Source organism: Halichoerus grypus, chromosome 4 (genome assembly GCF_964656455.1).
Source record: "Halichoerus grypus chromosome 4, mHalGry1.hap1.1, whole genome shotgun sequence".
In the NCBI taxonomy this organism is placed as follows: Eukaryota; Metazoa; Chordata; class Mammalia; order Carnivora; family Phocidae; genus Halichoerus; species Halichoerus grypus.
Genome location: NC_135715.1, coordinates 68,777,755 through 68,797,505, shown reverse-complemented (window position 1 = coordinate 68,797,505; position 19,751 = coordinate 68,777,755). Strand labels below are relative to the sequence as shown.

Sequence of the window (19,751 nt, the reverse complement as noted above, 5' to 3'; positions counted from 1 at the left end):
GTTGTCACAAAGGCAAGATCTCATTCTTTTTATGGCTGTGCAGTTATCCAGTGTGTGTGTGTGTGTGTGTGTGTGTGTGTGTGTGTGTGTGTGCGCGTGCATGAGCGCGCACATCTTTATCCATTCATCTATCAATGGACACTTGGGCTGCTTCCATATCTTGGCTATTGTAAATAATCCTGCAATAAACAAAGGGGTGCATTTATCTCTTCAAATTAGGGCTTTTGTTTCCTTTGGGTAAAATACTGAGTAGTGGAATTACTGGATCACAGGGTAGTTCTATTTTTAGTTTTTTGAGGAACTTCCATACTGTTTTTCAGTGGTGAACCAATTTATCATCCCTCCAAACAGTGCACAAGGGCTTCCTTTCTCCACATGCTTCCCAACACTTGGTCTTATCTTTTTGGTATTAGCCATTCTGACTGCTGTGAGATGATATAGTTCATTGTGGTTTCAATTTGCATTTTCCCTGATGATTGGTGATGTTGAGTATCTTTTCATTGGACTGTTGGCCATCTGTAGATCTTCTTTGGAAAAAAGTCTATTCAGGTCCTCTGCCCATTTTTTTCATCAGATAGTATGAGTCTTTACATATTTTGGAGATTAACCCTTTATCAGATACATCATTTACAAATATCTTCTCTCATTTAATAGATTGCTTTTTCATTTTTTTATGGTTTCCTTTGCTGTGCAAAAACTTTAGTTTCATGTAGTCCCAATTGTTTATTTCAGCTTTTTTTGCCCTTGCCTGAAGAGACCTATCCAAAAAAATATTGGTAAGACCAATGCCCAAGTGTTTACTGCCTATGTTTTCTTTTAGGAGTTTTATGGTTTCAGGTCTTACGTGTAAATCTTTTAATTCATTTTATTTTTGTACATGACATAAGAAAGTGGTCTAATTTTGCGAACACTTTTTAGTGAAAAGATTTTTTTTCTTCTCCATCATATATTTGTGCCTTGTCAATTAATTGTGTACGTATGGGTTTATTTATAGGTCCTCTGTTCTGTTCCAAGCATCTATGTTCTTTTTGTTCCAGTACCGTATGTTTTTGATTACTATTACTATTACTATTGTAGTATAGTTTGAACTCTGGGATTGGGACACCTCTAGCTTTGTTGTTCTCTCTCACAATTGCTTTGGCTATTGGGGCTCTTCTGTTGTTCCACACAAATGTTGGGATTATTTGTTCCAGTTCTATGAAAAATGCTTGTGGTATTTTGACAGGAATTGCACCGAAGCTATAGATTGCTTTGGGTAGTATTGACATTTTTAAAATATTATTTCTTCCAATTCATGAGTGTGGTATAACTTTCCATTTGTTTGTGTCCTCTTCAGTTTCTTTCATCAATGTTTTATAGTTACCAGAGTGTAGATCTTTTACCTCCTTACATTTATTCCTAGGTATTCCATTCTTTTCGATGGAATTGTAAATAGGATTGTTTTCTTAATTTCTCCTTCTATCGTTATTAGTGTACAGAAATGTATGGATTTCTGTATATTAATTTTGTATCCTGCAACTTTACTGAATTCATTTATCAGTTCTAATAGTTTTTTGGTGGAGTCTTTAGAGTTTTCTATGTATAGTATCATGTCATCTGCAAATAGTGACAGTTTAGTGTCTTCCTTAACAATATGGATGCCTTTTCTTCTTGTCTGACTGCTGTGACTAGGACTTCCAGTTCTATGTTGAATAAAAGTGGCAAGAGTGGTCATCCTTGGCTTGGGTTCCTGATCTTAGAGAAAAAGCTTTGAGCTTTTCCCTGTTGAGTATGATATTAGCTACAGGTATGTCATATGTGACCTCTATTATGTTAATGTATGTTCCCTCTATACCCACTTTGTTGAGTTTTTTAATGAATGGATGCTGAATTTTGTCAAATGCTTTTTTTTAATCTATTGAGATTAATCATAATTTTTATCTTTCATCTTGTTAATATGGCTTATCACATTGATTTGTAGATATTGAACCATCCCTGCATCCCTGAAATAAATCCCCTTGATCATGGTAAATGATCCTTTTAATATATTATTGAACTCTGCTAATGTTTTGTTGACAATTTTTACATTTATATGAATCAGGAATATTGGCCTTTAATCTTTTGTCTGTACTGTGCTTGTCTGATTTTGATATCTGGATAATACTGGCCTTGTACAATGAATTTGGAAGCATTCCTTCTGCTTCAATTTTTGGAATACTTTGAGAAGGATAGGTATTAAATATTTTTTACATGTTTGGTAGAAGTCACCCATGAAGCCATCTGGTCCTGGATTTTTTGTTGGGAGTTTTTGGATTACTTATTCAATTTCATTACTAGTAATAGGTCTATTCAGATTTTCCTGATTCAGTCTTGAAGACTATTTCTAGGAATTTATCCATTTCTTCTACGTTGTCCAATTTGTTGGTGTGTAATTTTTCATAATAGTCTATTATAGTCCTTTGTATTTCTGTGCTGTCAGTTGTAACAGCTCTTTCACTTTTGATTTTATTCATTCAAGTCCTCTCTTTTTTTCATGATGAGTCTGGCTAAAGGTTAATCAGTTTTTCTTTTTTTATTGTGTATTTTATATTTTTTTTGTTTCAAGTTTTTAAAAATTCTAGTTAACATATAGTGTAATATTGGTTTCAGGAGGAGAATTTAGTGATTCATCACTTACATATAACACCCAGGGCTCTCATCACAAGTGCCCTCCTTAATAACCATCACCCATTTAGCCCATCCCCCCAATCCATCTCCCCTCCATCAACCCTCAGTTTGTTCTCTATACTTAAGAGTTTCTTATAGTTTCCCTCCCTCTTTTTTCTTTCTCCCTTACCCTATGTTCATATGTTTTGTTTCTTAAATCCCACATGAGTGAAATCATAAAGTATTTGTCTTTCTCTGACTTATTTTGCTTAACATAATACACATGAAAAGATGCTCAATATCACTCATCATCAGAGAAATACAGATCAAAACCATGATGAGAGTGGCGCCTGGGTGGCTCAGTCAGTTGAGCATCTGACTCTTGGTTTCGGCTCAGGTCATGTACTTAGGGTCGTGAGATCAAGCCCAGTGTCAGGCTCCATGCTCAGTGGGGAATTTGCTTGGGATTCTCTCCCTCTGCCCCTCCCCGCCCCACTCATACTCACTCTCTCCCTCTCTCTAAAATAAATAAATCTTAAAAAAAAAAAAAACATACCATGATGAGATACCACCTCACACTAGTCAGAATGGCTAAAATTAACAACACAAGAAACAACAGGTGTTGGCAAAGATGTGGAGAAATGGGAACATTCATATTGTTGGTGGGAATGCAAACTGGTACAGCCACTCTGGAAAACAGTATGAAGGTTCCTTAAAAAGTTAAAGATAGAACTATCCTATGACCCAGCAATTATACTACTAGGTATTTACCGAAAGGATATAAAAATACTAATTCAAAGGGTCACATGAACCCTGATGTTTATAGCAGCATTATCAACAATAGCCAAATTACGAGAGCCCAAGTGTCCATCAGCTGATGAATGGATAAAAAAGATGTGGTATATATATATATTATATATATATTACATATATATTATATATATATATATATATATAAAATGGAATATTACTCAGCCATAAAAAAAAGAATGAAATCTTGCCATTTGCAACAACATGGATGGAGCTAGAGGGTATTATGCTAAGTTTTTATCTTTTCTAATAAGTCACTCTTAGCTTCATTGAGGTTTCTATTTTTTTATATTCCATTTATTTCTACTCTAATATTATTATTTCCTTCTTTCTACTAACTGTGCTTTGTTCTTCTTTTTCTAGTTCCTTTAGATGTAAGGTTAGATTGAGATTTTTCTTGTTTCTTGAGGTAGGCCTGTATCATAAACTTTCTCTTAGAAATGCTATTGTTAAGTCCCATAGATTTTGAACCATGTGTTTCCATATTCATTCGTTTCAAGGTATTTTTTTTATTTTTTCTTGATTTCTTCCTTGATCCATTAGTTTAATAGCATATTCTTTGTCTCTTGTTAGTCTTCATTTCAAAGTCTATTTTGTCTGGTATAAGTATTTCCATCCCAGCTTTTTTTTTTTTTTTTTCCATTTCCATTTGCATGGAATATCTTTTCTGTTCCTTCACCTTCAGTCTGTATGTGTCTTTAGATCTGAAGCGAGTCTCCTGTAGGCAGCATATAGATGGGTCTTATTTTTCTTTTTATCCATTCATTTATCCTATGTGTTTTGATTGGAGCATTTAGTCCATTTACATTCAAAGTAATTAATAATAGGTATGTCCTTATAGCAGTTTGTTGTTTTCTGGTTATTTTTGTAGTTCTTCTCTTTCTTTCCTTTTTTTTTTTTTGATTTTTCAGTGTTATGCTTGGCTTTCTATTTTTTGTGTATCTAATATGTTTTTGGCTTGTGGTTACTATAAGATTCATATATAACATTCTATGTATATGTATATAGCAGTATGTTTTAAGTTGGTCACTTAAGTTCAAACACATTCTAAAAGCAGTACATTTTTAATTCTACCCCATTTTATGTATAGGACATCGTATTTTAGATCTCTTTATTTTGTGTATCACCTAATTTTGGTAGATATAATTGACTTTACTATTTTTTCTTTTAGTCATCTTTCTAGCTTTCTAGGTGATTGATCTACTACTACCTTTAGTATATGTTTACCAGTGAAATTTTTTCCTTTCATAATTTCTTCTAGTTATGGACTCTTCCTTGCTTAAAGAAGTCTCTTTAACATTTCTTGTAAGACTGGTTTAGTGGTGATAAACTCTAACTTTTGTTTTTCTGGGAAACTCTCTCTCCTTCAATTCTGAATGATAAGCTTCCTAAGTAGGGTATTCTTGGTTGTAGACTTTCTTCCTTTCATCAGCACTTTGCAGGCCAAAAGGGAGTGGCATGATATATTCAATGTTTCTTCTAAGAACTCAGCTTATAGCCTTATGAGGCTTCCCTTTCTGTGTAACTAATTGCTTTCCTATTGCTGCTTTTAAGATTCTCTCTTTGGGGCGCCTGGGTGGCTCAGTCATTAAGCGTCTGCCTTCAGCTCAGGTCGTGATCCCAGGGTCCTGGGGTCGAGCCCCACATCGGGCTCCTTGCTCCGTGGGAAGCCTGCTTCTCCCTCTCCCATTCCCCCTGCTTGTGTTCCCTCTCTCGCTGTGTCTCTCTCTGTCAAATAAATAAATAAAATCTTTAAAAAAAAAAAAAAAAAAAGATTCTCTCTTTAATTTTTGACATTTTAAGTATTATGTGACCTCCCTTGGGTTCATCTTGTTAGAGGCTCTCTGTATTTCCTGGACGTCTCATTCTCCAGGTTAGGGAAGTTGTCTGCTATTCTGTCTTTAAATTATCTGCCCCTTTCTCTCTCTCTTCTACTTCTGACCCCTATAAATGTTAGTAAAACTGATGTTGTCTAAACATCCCTTATCCTCGTTTTTTAAAATTCAGTTTTCTTTTTGCTGTTCAGCTTGGGTGCTGTCCATTACTCGGTCTTCCAGATCACTGACCCATTCTTCTGCATTTCTAATTACTTTTAATTCCCTCTGTTGTATTTGTCATTTCAGTTTTTGTATTCTCCAACTCTGACTGGTTCTTATTTATATTTTTTCTTTGTTGAAATCCTCACAAGTTCATCTACTTAAGTCTAGTGAATATCTTTTTTTTTTTTTTAAAGATTTTATTTATTTATTTATTAGAGAGCAAGCGAGAGAGAAACAGCATGAGAGAGGAGAGGGTCAGAGGGAGAAGCAGGCTCCCCGCTGAGCCGGGAGCCCAATGTGGGACTCGATCCCAGGACCCCGGGATCTCGACCTGAGCCGAAGGCAGTCGCTTAACCAACTGAGCCACCCAGGCGCCCAAGACTAGTGAATATCTTTAGGACCATTACTTTGAACTCTTATCTGTTTTGTTTAGTACTTTTTCTGAGGTTTTATCTTTTTTCATTTGAAACATATTCCCCTCTTCCCTCTACCTCTGTTTCAGTGTAGTATGTCTTGAAAGTAGTGGCCTTATGTAAAAGGTGTCCCTTTGGAGCCCTGCAGTGCATTCCCCTGGTCACCAGAACCAGGCATTCCAGGGGTGTGCCTTCTGTGACTGGGCCATGACTGCTTCAGGCATGTCGGTGAGCAGGGCTGACCCCAGCTAGGCTGGCTGAGTCACCTGGCTGCAGCTGCTGCAGGCTGCCTGCCCCCTGTAGCAGGAGGAATACCTGCCAGAGCAGGGCAAGCAGTGCTAGCAAAGTAGATGGAGATTGTCAGAACTGGCTTCCACCAGCATCAGGCCAGCCAGACTTAAGGAGAGGAAGAAAAATGTTGCCTACCAACACTTCTATTCCCAGAGAAAGCTCCTACAGATCCCTGCCTATCTGACACATGCCCTAAAATTAGTCCATGAATCTTCATATATAACCCAGGTGCTCTTCATACTACTGACTCTGTAATGAGTCTTGGAGTGACTGATATAATATGCTGGCCCTTTAAAAGCAGAGTCTCAGTTTACTATAGTCCTCCCACTCCTCTGGAGCCTCACTGATTTTCAAAGCCAGATGTTATAGGCGCTCATCTTCCCCATGCTGATCCCCAAGACAGGGGGTGCCTGATGTGGAGCTTGATCCTCTCACTCCTCAGGAAAGACCTCTGCACACCCTCTGTGATATCCCTTCTCCTTATGGATCGTCACATCCTGGGTTTGGTTCTCTACCCCTCCTACCTTTATCAATGTGGCTTTTCTTTATATCTTTAGCTGTGGAAGAACTGTGCTGCTAGTCCTAAGGTTGTTTTCAGAGGGAGTTGCATTATATGTAGTTGTAGCCTCATTGTGTCCGTGGGAGGAGGTGAGCTCAGGATCCTCTTACTCTGCCATCTTCCCAAGCTCCTCCTCTAATACCTTACTTAAAAGGATTACCTCAGTAAATTTTAAACCTAGTATTGGAGTAGGTAGTTGTATTTAATAGTAATCTGTGTGAAGACAAATAATTCTGGAGGGCTTTGGTTCTAGACATGGTCCAGTGAGCTAGCTGGGAATGAGGAAAGATGAAGATGTTGGGTAAATCAACTTTCTAAAATAAAAGACAGCACCAACTTACCTTACAAAGGAAAACAAATCTTTAAATGCACATCAACTTTTTTAAAATGCTCTTGAGATCAAATCGCAAAACAGTTGACTTCCATTGTATATCTGGGGGGCACTAAAAAGTGACATAGGTTCTCTCTTTATGATTTATCTTTTGGTACCAGTAATTTTGAGATAAAATACCTCTTACCTCTTTAAAATGAATACTAATATTACCTTGAGATTTTTCCTTTTCCTTAAATTATATCTTTCATCTTTTCCCATGGCATACAAATGAGAAAAAGTTATTTTTCAAACAAGATCCATGTTCATGATTATGCTTATTAAGCATTTATGTGCCAAAGTGTACTAAGCATTTTATATACATCATCTCATCTTTAAAGTTACCTGTGAGGTAGGTAATGTCTTCAGTCTCACAGAAGAGAAAACTGAAGCACATAAAAGTCTATTTACTTGACTATGGTCCCACAATACAGTGCAGAATTGGCATTTGAACCCAGCTCTACCCAAGTCTGTTGTCTTATGCATTTTAACTCTGGATATGCCCTTCTACTTAAATAGAAAACAGTTTAAAGGAAATGTTAACCTTTCATCTAAGGAGAGTATCCCAGTAGTTGATACAGAAATTTATGCAATGTATATGACCCCCTACACATGCCAGGTAGTAGTTTTATTTGTTCAATTTTAGTTTACCAAGATATTAAGCTTATGCTTAACCAGACCAGAGAAATGAAAATTTTCTCTCTTGGGGATGCAAAATCTAGCCTGCAACTAAATATGGTAAAAAATTTTTTAACAGCTGCTAAATATGTCCAGGGAACTGAGTGACTTAAAGAAAAACCTGAAGGAGGCCACTGCGGCCATTGCAGCTGACCCTCTCTATATAGAGGGTGCCTGGTCTGAGCCAACCTTCACATCCACTGAAGCGGCCATCCAGTCCATGCTGGAGTGCCTGAAGAACAACGAACTTGGCAAGGCTTTACGGCAAATCAGGGAATGCAGGTAACTCTACTATTTCTTTTAGAAACGGTGAAAAGAAATGCATGCCTAATAGTTAATCACTACAGAAGGGACATCTAGATATTTTATACACATCTTTCTCAGATCTTTACCATTACCATGCCAGCTATATCAGATTTCAGAACTTACATGTTTAAAATATAGGTGTTACTTCTGGTCTTTTGTCATACCTGTAATGTTGAAACAGTTCAAATTATGTTGGGGTATACTTTGAAAACTATTATTTGGATGTATCCTTTTCCCCTTATATTTTCATAGTATAGTCACATTCATTGGAACCAGAATGCATAGCAAATACATGTTTTATGATTATCAAATTCTGTTCTGATATTTAGAAGCTTTAGATATTTTCATCAGAACCAGTAACATTCCACCATGAGTTATGGTGATGTTTGTAAAACTCCAAATATACTAAAAGTCACTGCATTGTATGCTTCAGATGGTTGAATTGTATAGTAGTATGTGAGCTATATCTCAAAGCTAGGTTATTTAAAAGTAATATTCTTATACTACAGAGGCTCATAACCTCTCAACTTTGTAACCAATAATGCCTCTAATCTATGCTGTTTTTTGACTGCAGAAGTCTGTGGCCCAATGACATCTTTGGAAGCAGTTCTGATGATGAGGTCCAGACACTACTGAATATTTATTTCCGTCATCAAACTCTGGGACAAACGGGTACTTACGCATTGGTGGGGTCTAACCAGAGCCTGACCGAAATCTGCACCAAGCTGATGGAGCTGAACATGGAGATCCGGGACATGATTCGCAGGGCCCAGAGTTACCGGGTCCTCACTACTTTTCTTCCAGACTCCAGTGTTTCTGGCACTAGTCTCTGACAGGAGCCTCCCATCCCCCATGGGTTCCAAGCTGGGGGTGCTGTCATGCTGGGGTGACGTCATTCAGTGTCTTTTCAGCCTTCAGAAGGCTTGGTCAGACTGTTCTCCCTCTTGTTACCTGTAGGACTTTTTCTAAACAGGATGACAGAACTTCCAACGTGTAGCAATACTATCAGAACCAAGGTAGCATAGAACATTCTGGAACAGACTCCATCTGTTATGCTGTGTGGCACAAAGGTGTTATTTTACTGAGCAGATGCAACTCACTACTGAAGAAAGTGACTTCCATTGCATACCAAAGCTGACTACACTGAACAATACCTTCCTTTCTAGAAACAATTTTAGATTGGCAAAAGTGCAATGTTTTCTTCACTCAAAAAATATTTTATATTCTAAAACTTGTACATTCTTTTATTTTTTTTCTTTTTTTCTTTTTTCTTTTTTCTTTTTTTGGTGGGCTGAGGAAGGGGCAGGCAGAATGAAGCTGGCCACTGAAAACTGTAAGACGGTCAAAAGCTGACAGCCTGTTTATGTGAAAAGGGAATTGTAAATGGACAATTTAATATACACTGTAATTTGAATACAATTACTGTATCTAAAAGGAGCTGCTATGAAGTACCTTTCTTATGTTGCTAGGCTACTGTTTCTGAAAGCCCTGAATCTCTGCAGGAGTCTGTGATTAGGACCCTAGCACCAAATATGGTCCAGATAGACCTTTTTGTAAGGGTCTTGGCTGCTTTTTACTAGAAGGTTGCTTATATGAGCATATTTATACTACAAAAGGATGAGTGTTAATTTTAACCAACTTTGCCATTTTGTAGAAAAAGTTAAAGAAATTCACATTATAAATTCCAAGTCTTTTCACCTGTCACGCATGCATATTTTAATATCCATCTGGATAGCCACAAGTAGAATCATAAAGATAAACTATGAGTTGTCACTTTGTTACTTAAGAAATGTTATATTTTATTTGTAACATATATGTAAAGGGCCATTCTTAAGTTTTCTCCTTCAAATTAATGCTGTCAAGTGTTAGCTGTGTGCATGTAAGCCGGTTGCACATCAGAAACATATTCAAAGTTGATCTATATAACTTATTCACTCTGTAAATACATTTAAAGTTTTTGTGATGTAATCTTGGTTGATATTCTATTCAGAACTTCCTTTAGACTAAAAAAAAGACAAAATACGTATTGACCATGGATTTTATTTCTGGTTTAGAGATCTTTGCCTTTGGCACACATTTACAGTTTTGCATGTGGGTTGCCACATGATAACCCCAAGGGGCACCACTCATATACATTCCATAATTGGCACGCACTGGGGCTAACCAGGGACTCTGTGAAGCAGGAACTGTTACCTCTTTGGAAGTGGACACTAAATTAAGACTGTGATCTTTAACCAGCTCTCTCTAATCAACCAAAGAGAGAAATCAGAAGAGTGAGCGCTCTACTTGTCAACACCTATCATTAGATTGTCATCCTTAAAATTGTGAAACAGACTCTATAAGGAAAATTAGGAGTTTTAATTCTGTCACCATTGCTCATCTATCTCCACCCCACACGAAAAACAGGGACATGACACACACAACAATCTGTTACTGTCTTCCTACTCATATTTACCTAGACTAACAAATGTAACTTACTTCTCTAACATACAAAAACTAAATCTTAGGTAGTAATTTTCTAGAAATAGCCTGTAACAGGGGAGTATGAGCCAGGATTTTTTTATGTTACCAAAGGTACAACTATTAACTAATTGTAAGAACTTTCTTGAGAGGGGGGAGGGTTCAAGATGGCAGCATAGGAAGATCCTGAACTCTCCTCCTCCAATGGACACAAAAATCTACAATTACATTCAGAGTGATTCCCATAGAAGGGGACCCAGAAACTGGATGAACAGAGCCTTTGCAAAAAAGAAAAAGCACTGAGACAGAAGAGGCAGAGACATGGTCTCGCTAAAGAACACACATTCCTGGCACAATGTTCCATGGTCAGGAGAGTTCTCAAAGTTATTAACTTTTCCCTGAAATTTAAGATCTGTATCAGGAACCCTAACCCCTACATCCTGCACAGGAGGGAGGAGTCCCCAAAACACATGACTATGAAAACCAAAAGGGAGTATGTCCAAGAAAATTATAGAACACAGGGAAAGGAAAACCCATTCTTAAAAAGGCTCATGTACAGACTCACTCAACCCAGAAACCAGTGTACAAATAACCAAAAGTGCACACACCACAAGTGAAAGAGACCCACTTAATGAATTTTGGAGTACCTGCCAGAGAGTCAGGAGACAGCTGGGGCTCTCCATGGAGACAGAGACACTGGCAGCAGCCACTTTTGTTCACTCATTCTGCCATGCTGATCCCAGCACTGGCAAGTACCATTTTGGAATCCTCCCTCTAGACTCCTAATGGCAGGGAACATGCCCCACTGAGAGCCCTGTACAAACCTGCATCTCAGCAGGTCCTCTCAGCCAGCCAGGCTAGGCACCAGCCTAATCCCATTAGCACAACTACATCAGTTGCTGCCAGATGCACAGCCAGCTTGGACGGGGGCCACTCCTGCACAACCATACACCCACAGCAGTCTGGCACCACTGCAATAGGGGAATGCATGCAGCACACAGAGGGAACAGCCCTGGAGCACGTGAGTCTAATGGACAGGTGATTGTACTTCTGGGCCCCACAGGATCTCCTACACAAGGCCACCCCTTCAAGACCAGCAGACATAGCTGAACTACCTAATATACAGAAGCAGAGTTAGGCAAAATGAAGAGACAGAACAATGTGTTCCAAATGAAAGAAAAAGAAAAAAGGCAAAAAAAAAAAAAAAGACATTCATAAAAAGAACTGAATGAAACAGGGATAAGCAATCTACCTGATAGAGTTCAAAGTAATGGTCAATAAAGATGCTTACTGAATTTAGGAGAATGGATTAACACAGTGAGAACTTCAACAAAGAGAAAATATACAAAGGTACTAATCAGATCTGAAGCCTACAATAACAAATGAAAAATACACTAAGGGAATAAACAGCAGATTAGATGATAGAGAAGAATGGATTAGCAATCTGGAAGACATGGTACTGGAAATCACCCAAACTGAACAGCAGAAGAAAGATTTTTTTTTTTTTTTGGAACTAGGGATAGTTTAACATACCTCTAGAATAACATCAAGCATACTAATTAATATTCATACTATAAAGGTCATATGAAGAGAAAAGAAAAAGGAGCAGAAAACTTATTTGAAGATATAACAGCTGAAAAATACCCTAAAAAAGGAAACAGACATTCAGGCCCAAGAAGCATAGAGTGTCCCAAACAAGATAAGTCCAAAGAGCTCCACATCAAGGCACATTATAATAAAAAATGTCAAAAATTAAACATAAAAAAAAATTTTAAAGCAAGATATATATATTATATATATAATCTTATATATATGTAATATATAAAATATAATATATATTATATATATTATATATATAATATATAAGGGAACCACCATAAGACTATCAGCTTATTTCTCAGCAGAAACTTTGCAGGCCAGAAGTGGCAGGCATGAGATATTCAAAGTGCTAAGAGGAAAAACAAGCTTAAAAAAATGATACTCTACCCAACAAGGTTATTATTCAGAATTGAAGAGGAGATCAAGGGTTGACCAGACAAACAGAGGGACCACACAAAGAACAACAGGAGAGACAGATACATGGTACTGATGGAAATCCCACACCTGATACCACAAAATGCAGTTGGAAGGGATAGCATTAAAGGGACCATGCTTAGATTCCCCCAACCTGCGATACAACAAAACAAAACAAAAAAGCAGCAATTTCAAGGGTAACTAGACTATAAGTGAAAGAAACTCATTTATGACCCCTAGAGCTTCTGCCCAACAATGGGAAAACTACTGCAACTCTCTCTGGGGTCGTGGGTGTTGGCAAGCACCATTGTTTATGTTCCCCTCCACCTGATAGCAAGGGCAGAAGCAGGGGCCAAATGCTTTAGACGGTTGGCCACCTCCACAAGCCCCAGACCCCAGCCCACACCAGTTCTAGCCATCATCTCAAGATGGACCTGCCAGAACACACTCGTTTCAACCATCCCACCACAGCTGCCTTTGGGTGGCACACACCCTAACACCCCTGACCTTTGCCCACTACAGCTCCAGCCATCTCACCAAGGTAGCCTGGGCATGGAGCACCTCACAACATGCTGACTTCTGCTCCACCCATCCCACCAGGATGCCCTGCATGCAAAGCCTCAGCCCATACCCATCCAAGCTCTAGCCATCCTACCAGAGAATCTCCACTGCAAAGTGCCCCAAAACACTGGCCTGCACCTGATGAAGCTCCAGCCAGCTGGCCAAAGCTGCCAGATACATGCCATCGACACAGGGGATGTTCCTACACAAGGCTACTCCTTTAATATTGAGAGCAGTAGCTGTTTTGCCTAATTCATAGAAACAAAACGAGAAGAAGAATATGCTCCAGATGAAGGAACAATACAAAACTTCAAAACAAGAACTAAACAAAACAGAGATAAGCTACCTGATAGAGAATTCAAAGTAATGATCGTAAAGATGTTCACCAGACTTAGAGAAGAGTGGATAAACTCAGTGAGAACTTCAACAAAGAGATAGAAAATATAAACAGGAGCTGAAGAACAAAATGAGATGAAAAACACACTAGAGAGAATCAACAGCAGATTAATAGATACAGAAGAACAGAGCAGTGATCTGGGAGACAGAATACTGGAATGCAACCACGCTGGAAAAAAAAAATTTTTTTTAAGAAGATAAGGAAGTTGGGAAGATAGCAGAGTAGGAGGATCCTGAGCTCAGTTCATCCCACAGACACACCAAGGCAACAACTACATCTATGCAACTAACTCACATAAAGACCTGAAGAGTGACAACAGATCTTCCACAGCTAAGTCATAGAGAGAAGACCACATCAAAAAGGACAGGAGGGGCAGGCACTTGGTTAAGAACCAAACTGCCACAGTTGACTAACCACAAATGGGAGGGACATCATAATCACTGAGAAGCAAGGGGACCAGAACCCACACTGGGCACCCCCAGCCCTGGGATCCACACTGGAAACATGAGTCCCCTAATGTCTGGATTTGAAAATCAGCAGGACTTAATGCCAGGAGCTTTAAAAGTCAGTGGAGCTTAACTCCAAAAGAGCCTGAGGGTGATAGGAGACTGAGTCTCTGCCCTGAAAAAGTCATCACACTAAATAATTTGCCCTGAGACACAGCAAAGAAGCAGCAGTTTGAAAAATACCTCGGGTATACATGAAGGAGATTTACTGACTAATTTTAGAAAGGGTGCCTGAAAAACAGGGATCTGCAGAAAATTTCTCTGGGAACAAAAGTGCTGATGGGCACCATTTTCCTTGCCCTACCCCAGCCTAGAGAGCTGAACACTTGTGGGAACCAGTTCTAATCATCTTTATCTCCCTTGCCGACACCACATGCCCTGCACCAACACACCACTGCAAACCTAAGCCACCCAACCCACTGGGCTTGGAAGGTGCCCCTACAAAGCGGGTCCTGTCCCTCCACTCCCAGCAGGCAGCCATGACCAGACCAGAGCACCACATCAAAGTGACTCCTTCCCTGGAGTCAGGAAAGGTGGGGAAATAACCACACACACCAGTGTGCCTGCAGTTCCTACAGCTGGGCTTCTTAGCTGGCTGTGCAGACATCAAGCCCTGCCCCTCAGTGTGCCTGCAGCTGTGACAGGCTACTTGCAGACAGCTAGTCTGAGTGCTGGCCCTACCCACCAGGTGGCTAAAGCTGGGCCTCTAAAAGAGCATAGGAAGCAAATCCTGCCCAGTGGCCCACAGAAAGCAAAGTGAATCACTGGAGTTAGCTGAGGTGAAGAACAGCCCCTACCACCAGTTTGTCCACAGCAATCTCACCTTAGCCACAAAAGGAGGGCACATGCAGCCCACACAGTGGATGCACAGCCCTGGAATGCCTAGTTCTGGTGACTAAGGGGTATTACACTATAAGGCACCACAGGATCCCTCCTATACAAGGCCACTACATTCTAGACGAGGAATGGTAGCGTACCTACCTAAGAGAGTTAGAAAAAGTGAAGAGACAGAGGACTATCTCCCCAATGAAAGAACAACACAATCATCACAGAAAAAGAGCTAAATGAAATGGAGATAAGCAATATGCCTGCAAGAGTTAAAAGTAAAGATCATAAAGATACTCCTCATTTGAGAGAAGAGCAGATGAATTAGTGAGAATTTCAACAAAGACATCGAAAATGTTAAAAAGAACCATTCCTCAAAAATTTGAAAACAGAGCTATCCTATAACCCAGCAATTGCACTACTGGGTATTTACACCAAAGATACAAATATAGTAATCCAAGGGAGCACCTGCACCTCAGTGTTTATAGCAGCAATGTCCACAATAGCCAAACTATGGAAAGAACCCAGATGTCCACTGACAGATGAATAAACAAAGAAGATGTGGTATATATATAATGGAATATTATGCAGCCATCAAAAAATGAAATCTTGCCATTTGCAATGACATGGATGGAACTAGCGGGTATTATGCTAAGTGAAATAAGTCAATCAGAAAAAGACAATTATCATATGATCTCACTGATATGAGGAATTTGAGAAACAAGGCAGAGGATCATAGGGGAAGAGAGGAAAAAATGAAACGACGAAACCAGAGAGGGAGACAAACAATAAGAGACTTAATCTCAGGAAACAAACTGAGGGTTGCTGGAGTGGAGGGGGTTGGGATGGGGTGGCTGGGTGATGGACACTGGGGAGGGTATGTGTTGTGGTGAGTGCTATGTATTGGGTAAGACTGATGAATCACAGACCTGTACCCCTGAAACAAATAACACATTATATGTTAATAATAAAAATAAATAAATAAATACAACCAGTCAAAAGAGAAGAATACAATAACTAAAATGAAAACTACAGAAAAGGGAATCAACAGCAGATAAGAGGATGCAGAAGAATGAATCAGCAATCTGGAAGGCAGAGTAATGGAAAGCAACCAACCTGAACAGCAAAAAGGAAGATCAATAATAAAAAATGAGAATAGGTTAAGGGAACTCTGCATTATCATCAAGGGTAATAACATTCACATTATAGGGATCTGAGAAGAGAGAGAGAAAGCAGCAGAAAAGCTACTTGAAAAAATAGCTGAAAACTTCCCTAATCTAGGAGAAGAAAACAGATATCCAGGTCCAGGAAGCAGAGAGACCCTAACAAGATAAACCCAAGAAGGTCCAAAGCAATACACATAATTAAAATGGCAAAAAGTAATGATAAAGAGAGAATCTTAAAAGTAGGAAGAGGAAAAACAAAAAAACAAAAAACGGTTACGGTTACCTACAAAGGAAACCCAGTAAGATTCATAGCTCATTTTTCACCAGATACTTTGCAGGCAGGAAGGTAGTGGCATGATATATTCAAAGTACTGAAAGGAAAAAATCTATGACAATGAATACCCTACCAGGCAAGTTTATCATTCAGAATTGAGGAGAGATGGAGTTTCCCAGATTAACAGAAGTTAAAGGAGCTCACCACCACTCAACAAGCCTTGTAAGTAATATTGAAGGGAATTCTTTAAGTAGAAAGAAAAGGCCATTACCAGGGTAAGAAAATTATGAAAGAAAAAATTTCCCAGGTAAAAGTAAGTAATTATTAAAGATAGATTACTTACTAATTACTTATTAATAACCTATAAAATGGAGATTAAAACACAAAAGTAGTAAAATCAATTATATCTATAAAAATTAGTCAAGGGCTACATAAAATAAAAAGATGTAAAATATGACATCATATACATAAAATGTGTAGTGGAGACTAAAAATTTAGTACTTTCGGAATGTATTCAAACTTAGCAACAACGAACTTAATATAGACTGTTATACACATACAATTTTATATATGAACCTAATGGTAACCCCAAATCAAAAACCTGTAATACCTATACAAAAAATAAAGAGAAAGGATTCAAGTGTAACAGTCATCAAAATACAAAGGAAGTGAACAAAAAAGGAAAAGAGAAGAACTATAAAAAAAACACCAGAGAACACTACATCAAAAACTAATGATGTAATGTATGGTGATTAACATAACAATAAAGAATTTAAAAAAAAAAAAACACCAGAAAATAATTAACAAAATGACAATAAGTACATACTTACCCATAGCTACTTTATTTTATTTTATTATGTTATGTTAGTCACCATACAATACATCATTAATTTTTGATGTAGTGTTCCATGATTCATTGTTTTCGTATAACACCCAGGGCTCCATGCAGTATGAGCCCTCCTTAATACCCATCACTGGGCTAACCCATCCCCCCACTCATCTCCCCTCTAAAACCCTCAGTTTGTTTTTCAGAGTCCATAGTCTCTCATGGTTCGTCTCCCCCTCCAATTTCCGCCCCTTCATTTTTCCCTTCCTTCTAATGTCCTCCATGCTATTCTTTATGTTCCACAAATAAGAGAAACCATATGATAATTGACTTTCTCTGCTTGACTTATTTCACTTAGCATAATCTCCTCCAGTCCCATCCATGTTGATGTAAAAGTTGGGTATTCATCCTTTCTGATGGCTGAGTAATATTCCATTGTATATATGGACCACATCTTCTTTATCCATTCATCTGTTGAAGGGCATCTCGGCTCTTTCCACAGTTTGGCTATTGCGGACATTGCTGCTATGAACATTGGGGTGCATATGGCCCTTCTTTTCACTACATCTGTGTCTTTGGGGTAAATACCCAGTAGTGCAATTGCTGGGTCATAGGTAGCTCTATTTTTAATCTTTTGAGGCACCTCCACACTGTTTTCCAAAGTGACTGTACAAACTTGCATTCCCACCAACAGTGTAAGAGGGTTCCCCTTTCTCCACAACCTCTCCAACATTTGTTGTTTCTTACCTTGTCAATTTTTGCCATTCTTACTGGTGTAAGGTGGTATCTCAATGTGCTTTTGATTTGAATTTCCCTGATGGCTAATGATGATGAACATTTTTTCATGTGTCTGTTAGCGATTTGTAGGTCTTCTTTTGAGATGTGTCTGTTCATGTCTTCTGCGCATTTTTTGACTTGATTATTTGTTTTTTTGGGTGTTGAGTTTGAGAAGTTCTTTATAGATCTTGGATATCAGCCCTTTGTCTGTAGTGTCATTTGCAAATATCTTCTCCCATTCTGTGGGTTGCCTCTTTGTTTTGTTGACTGTTTCCTTTGCTGTGCAGAAGCTTTTTATCTTGATGAAGTCCCAGAAGTTCATTTTTGCTTTTCTTTCACTTGCCTTTGGAGATGTATCTTGAAAGAAGTTGCTGTGGCCGATGTCGAAGAGGTTACTGCCTATGTTATCCTCTAAGATTTTGATGGATTCCTGTCTCACACTGAGGTCTTTCATCCACTTTGAGTTTATCTTTGTGAATGGTGTTAGAGAATGGTCAAGGTATTATTTCTTCTTTGAATGTTTGGTAGAATTCCCCAGGGAATCTATCAGGCCCTGGACTCTTGTTTTTTGAGAGGTTTTTGATCACTGCTTCAATCTCGTTACTGTTTATTGGCTTATTCAGGTTGTCAGTTTCTTCCTGTTTCAGTCTTGGTAGTGTATAGGTTTCCAGGAAGCATCCATTTCTTCCAGGTTGCTTAATTTATTGGCATATAGTTGTTGATAATAACTTCTAATAATTGTTTCTATATCCTTGGTGTTAGTCATGATCTCTCCCCTTTCATTCATAATTTTATTAATTTGGGTCCTTTCTCTTTTCTTTTGGATAAGTATGGCCAGTGGTTTATCTTTCTTATTAATTCTTTCAAAGAACCAGCTTCTAGTTTCATTGATCTGATCTACTGTGTTTATGGTTTCTAATTCATTGATCTCTGCTCTAATCTTAATTATTTCTCTTCTAACGCATGACTTAGGCATTGTTTGTTTCTCTAGTTCTTTAAGGTGTAAAGTTAGTTGGTGAATTTGGGATTTTTCTATTTTTTTGAGTGAGGCTTGGATGGCTATGTATTTCCCTCTTTGCAGTATCCCATGTTTTGGACCAATGTGTTTTTGTTCTCATTGATTTCCATGAATTGTTTAAGTTCTTTGATTTCCTGGTTGACCCAAACATTCTTGAGCAGAGTGGTCTTTAGCTTCCAACTGTTTGAATTTCTTCCAATTTTTTTGTGATTGAGTTCCAGTTTTAAAGCATTATGGTCTGAAAATATGCAGGGAATAATCTCTTGGTATCAGTTGAGACCTGATTTGTGACCCAGTATGTGGTCTATTCTGGAGAAAGTTCCATGTGTGCTCAAGAAGAATGAGCATTCTGTTGTTTTAGGGTGGAATGTTCTGTATATATCTATGAGGTCCATCTGGTCCAGTGTGTCATTCAAAACTCTTGTTTCTTTGTTGATTTTCTGCTTAGATGACCTGTCTATTGCTGAGAGTGGAGTATTGAGGTCTCCTACAATTAACATATTGTTATCAATATGACTCTTTATTTTGGTTAACAGTTGGCTTATGTAGATGGCTGCTCCCATGTTGGGGGCATAGATATTTACAATTGTTAGATCTTCTTGTTGGATAGACCCTTCAAGAATGATATAGTGTCCTTCTGTGTCTCTAACTACAGTCTTTAGCTTAAAATCTAATTTGTCTGATATAAGAATTGCTACCCCAGCTTTCTTTTGAGGTCCGCTGGCATGGAAGATGGATCTCCATCCCTTCACTTTCAGTCTGGATGTATCTTTAGGTTCAAAATGAGTCTCTTGTAGACAGCATATGGATGGGTCCTGTCTTTTTATCCAATCTGCA

General features: G+C 38.4%; 1 protein-coding gene across 15 annotated transcripts in view; it reads left to right on the top strand.

Moving 5' to 3' along the window:
- FRY (FRY microtubule binding protein) overlaps positions 1-10,113 on the top strand; it is a 425,755-nt gene extending 415,642 nt beyond the window's left edge. For all 15 annotated transcript variants that reach the window (XM_078070487.1, XM_078070483.1, XM_078070485.1 and 12 more), the window contains 2 exons: positions 7,865-8,067; positions 8,666-10,113. In XM_078070487.1, coding sequence (XP_077926613.1) covers positions 7,865-8,067; positions 8,666-8,924 — 462 coding nt within the window. In that variant the 3' untranslated portion in view covers positions 8,925-10,113. The remainder of the gene's footprint in view (positions 1-7,864; positions 8,068-8,665) is intronic.
- The last annotated feature ends 9,638 nt before the right edge of the window (positions 10,114-19,751 follow it).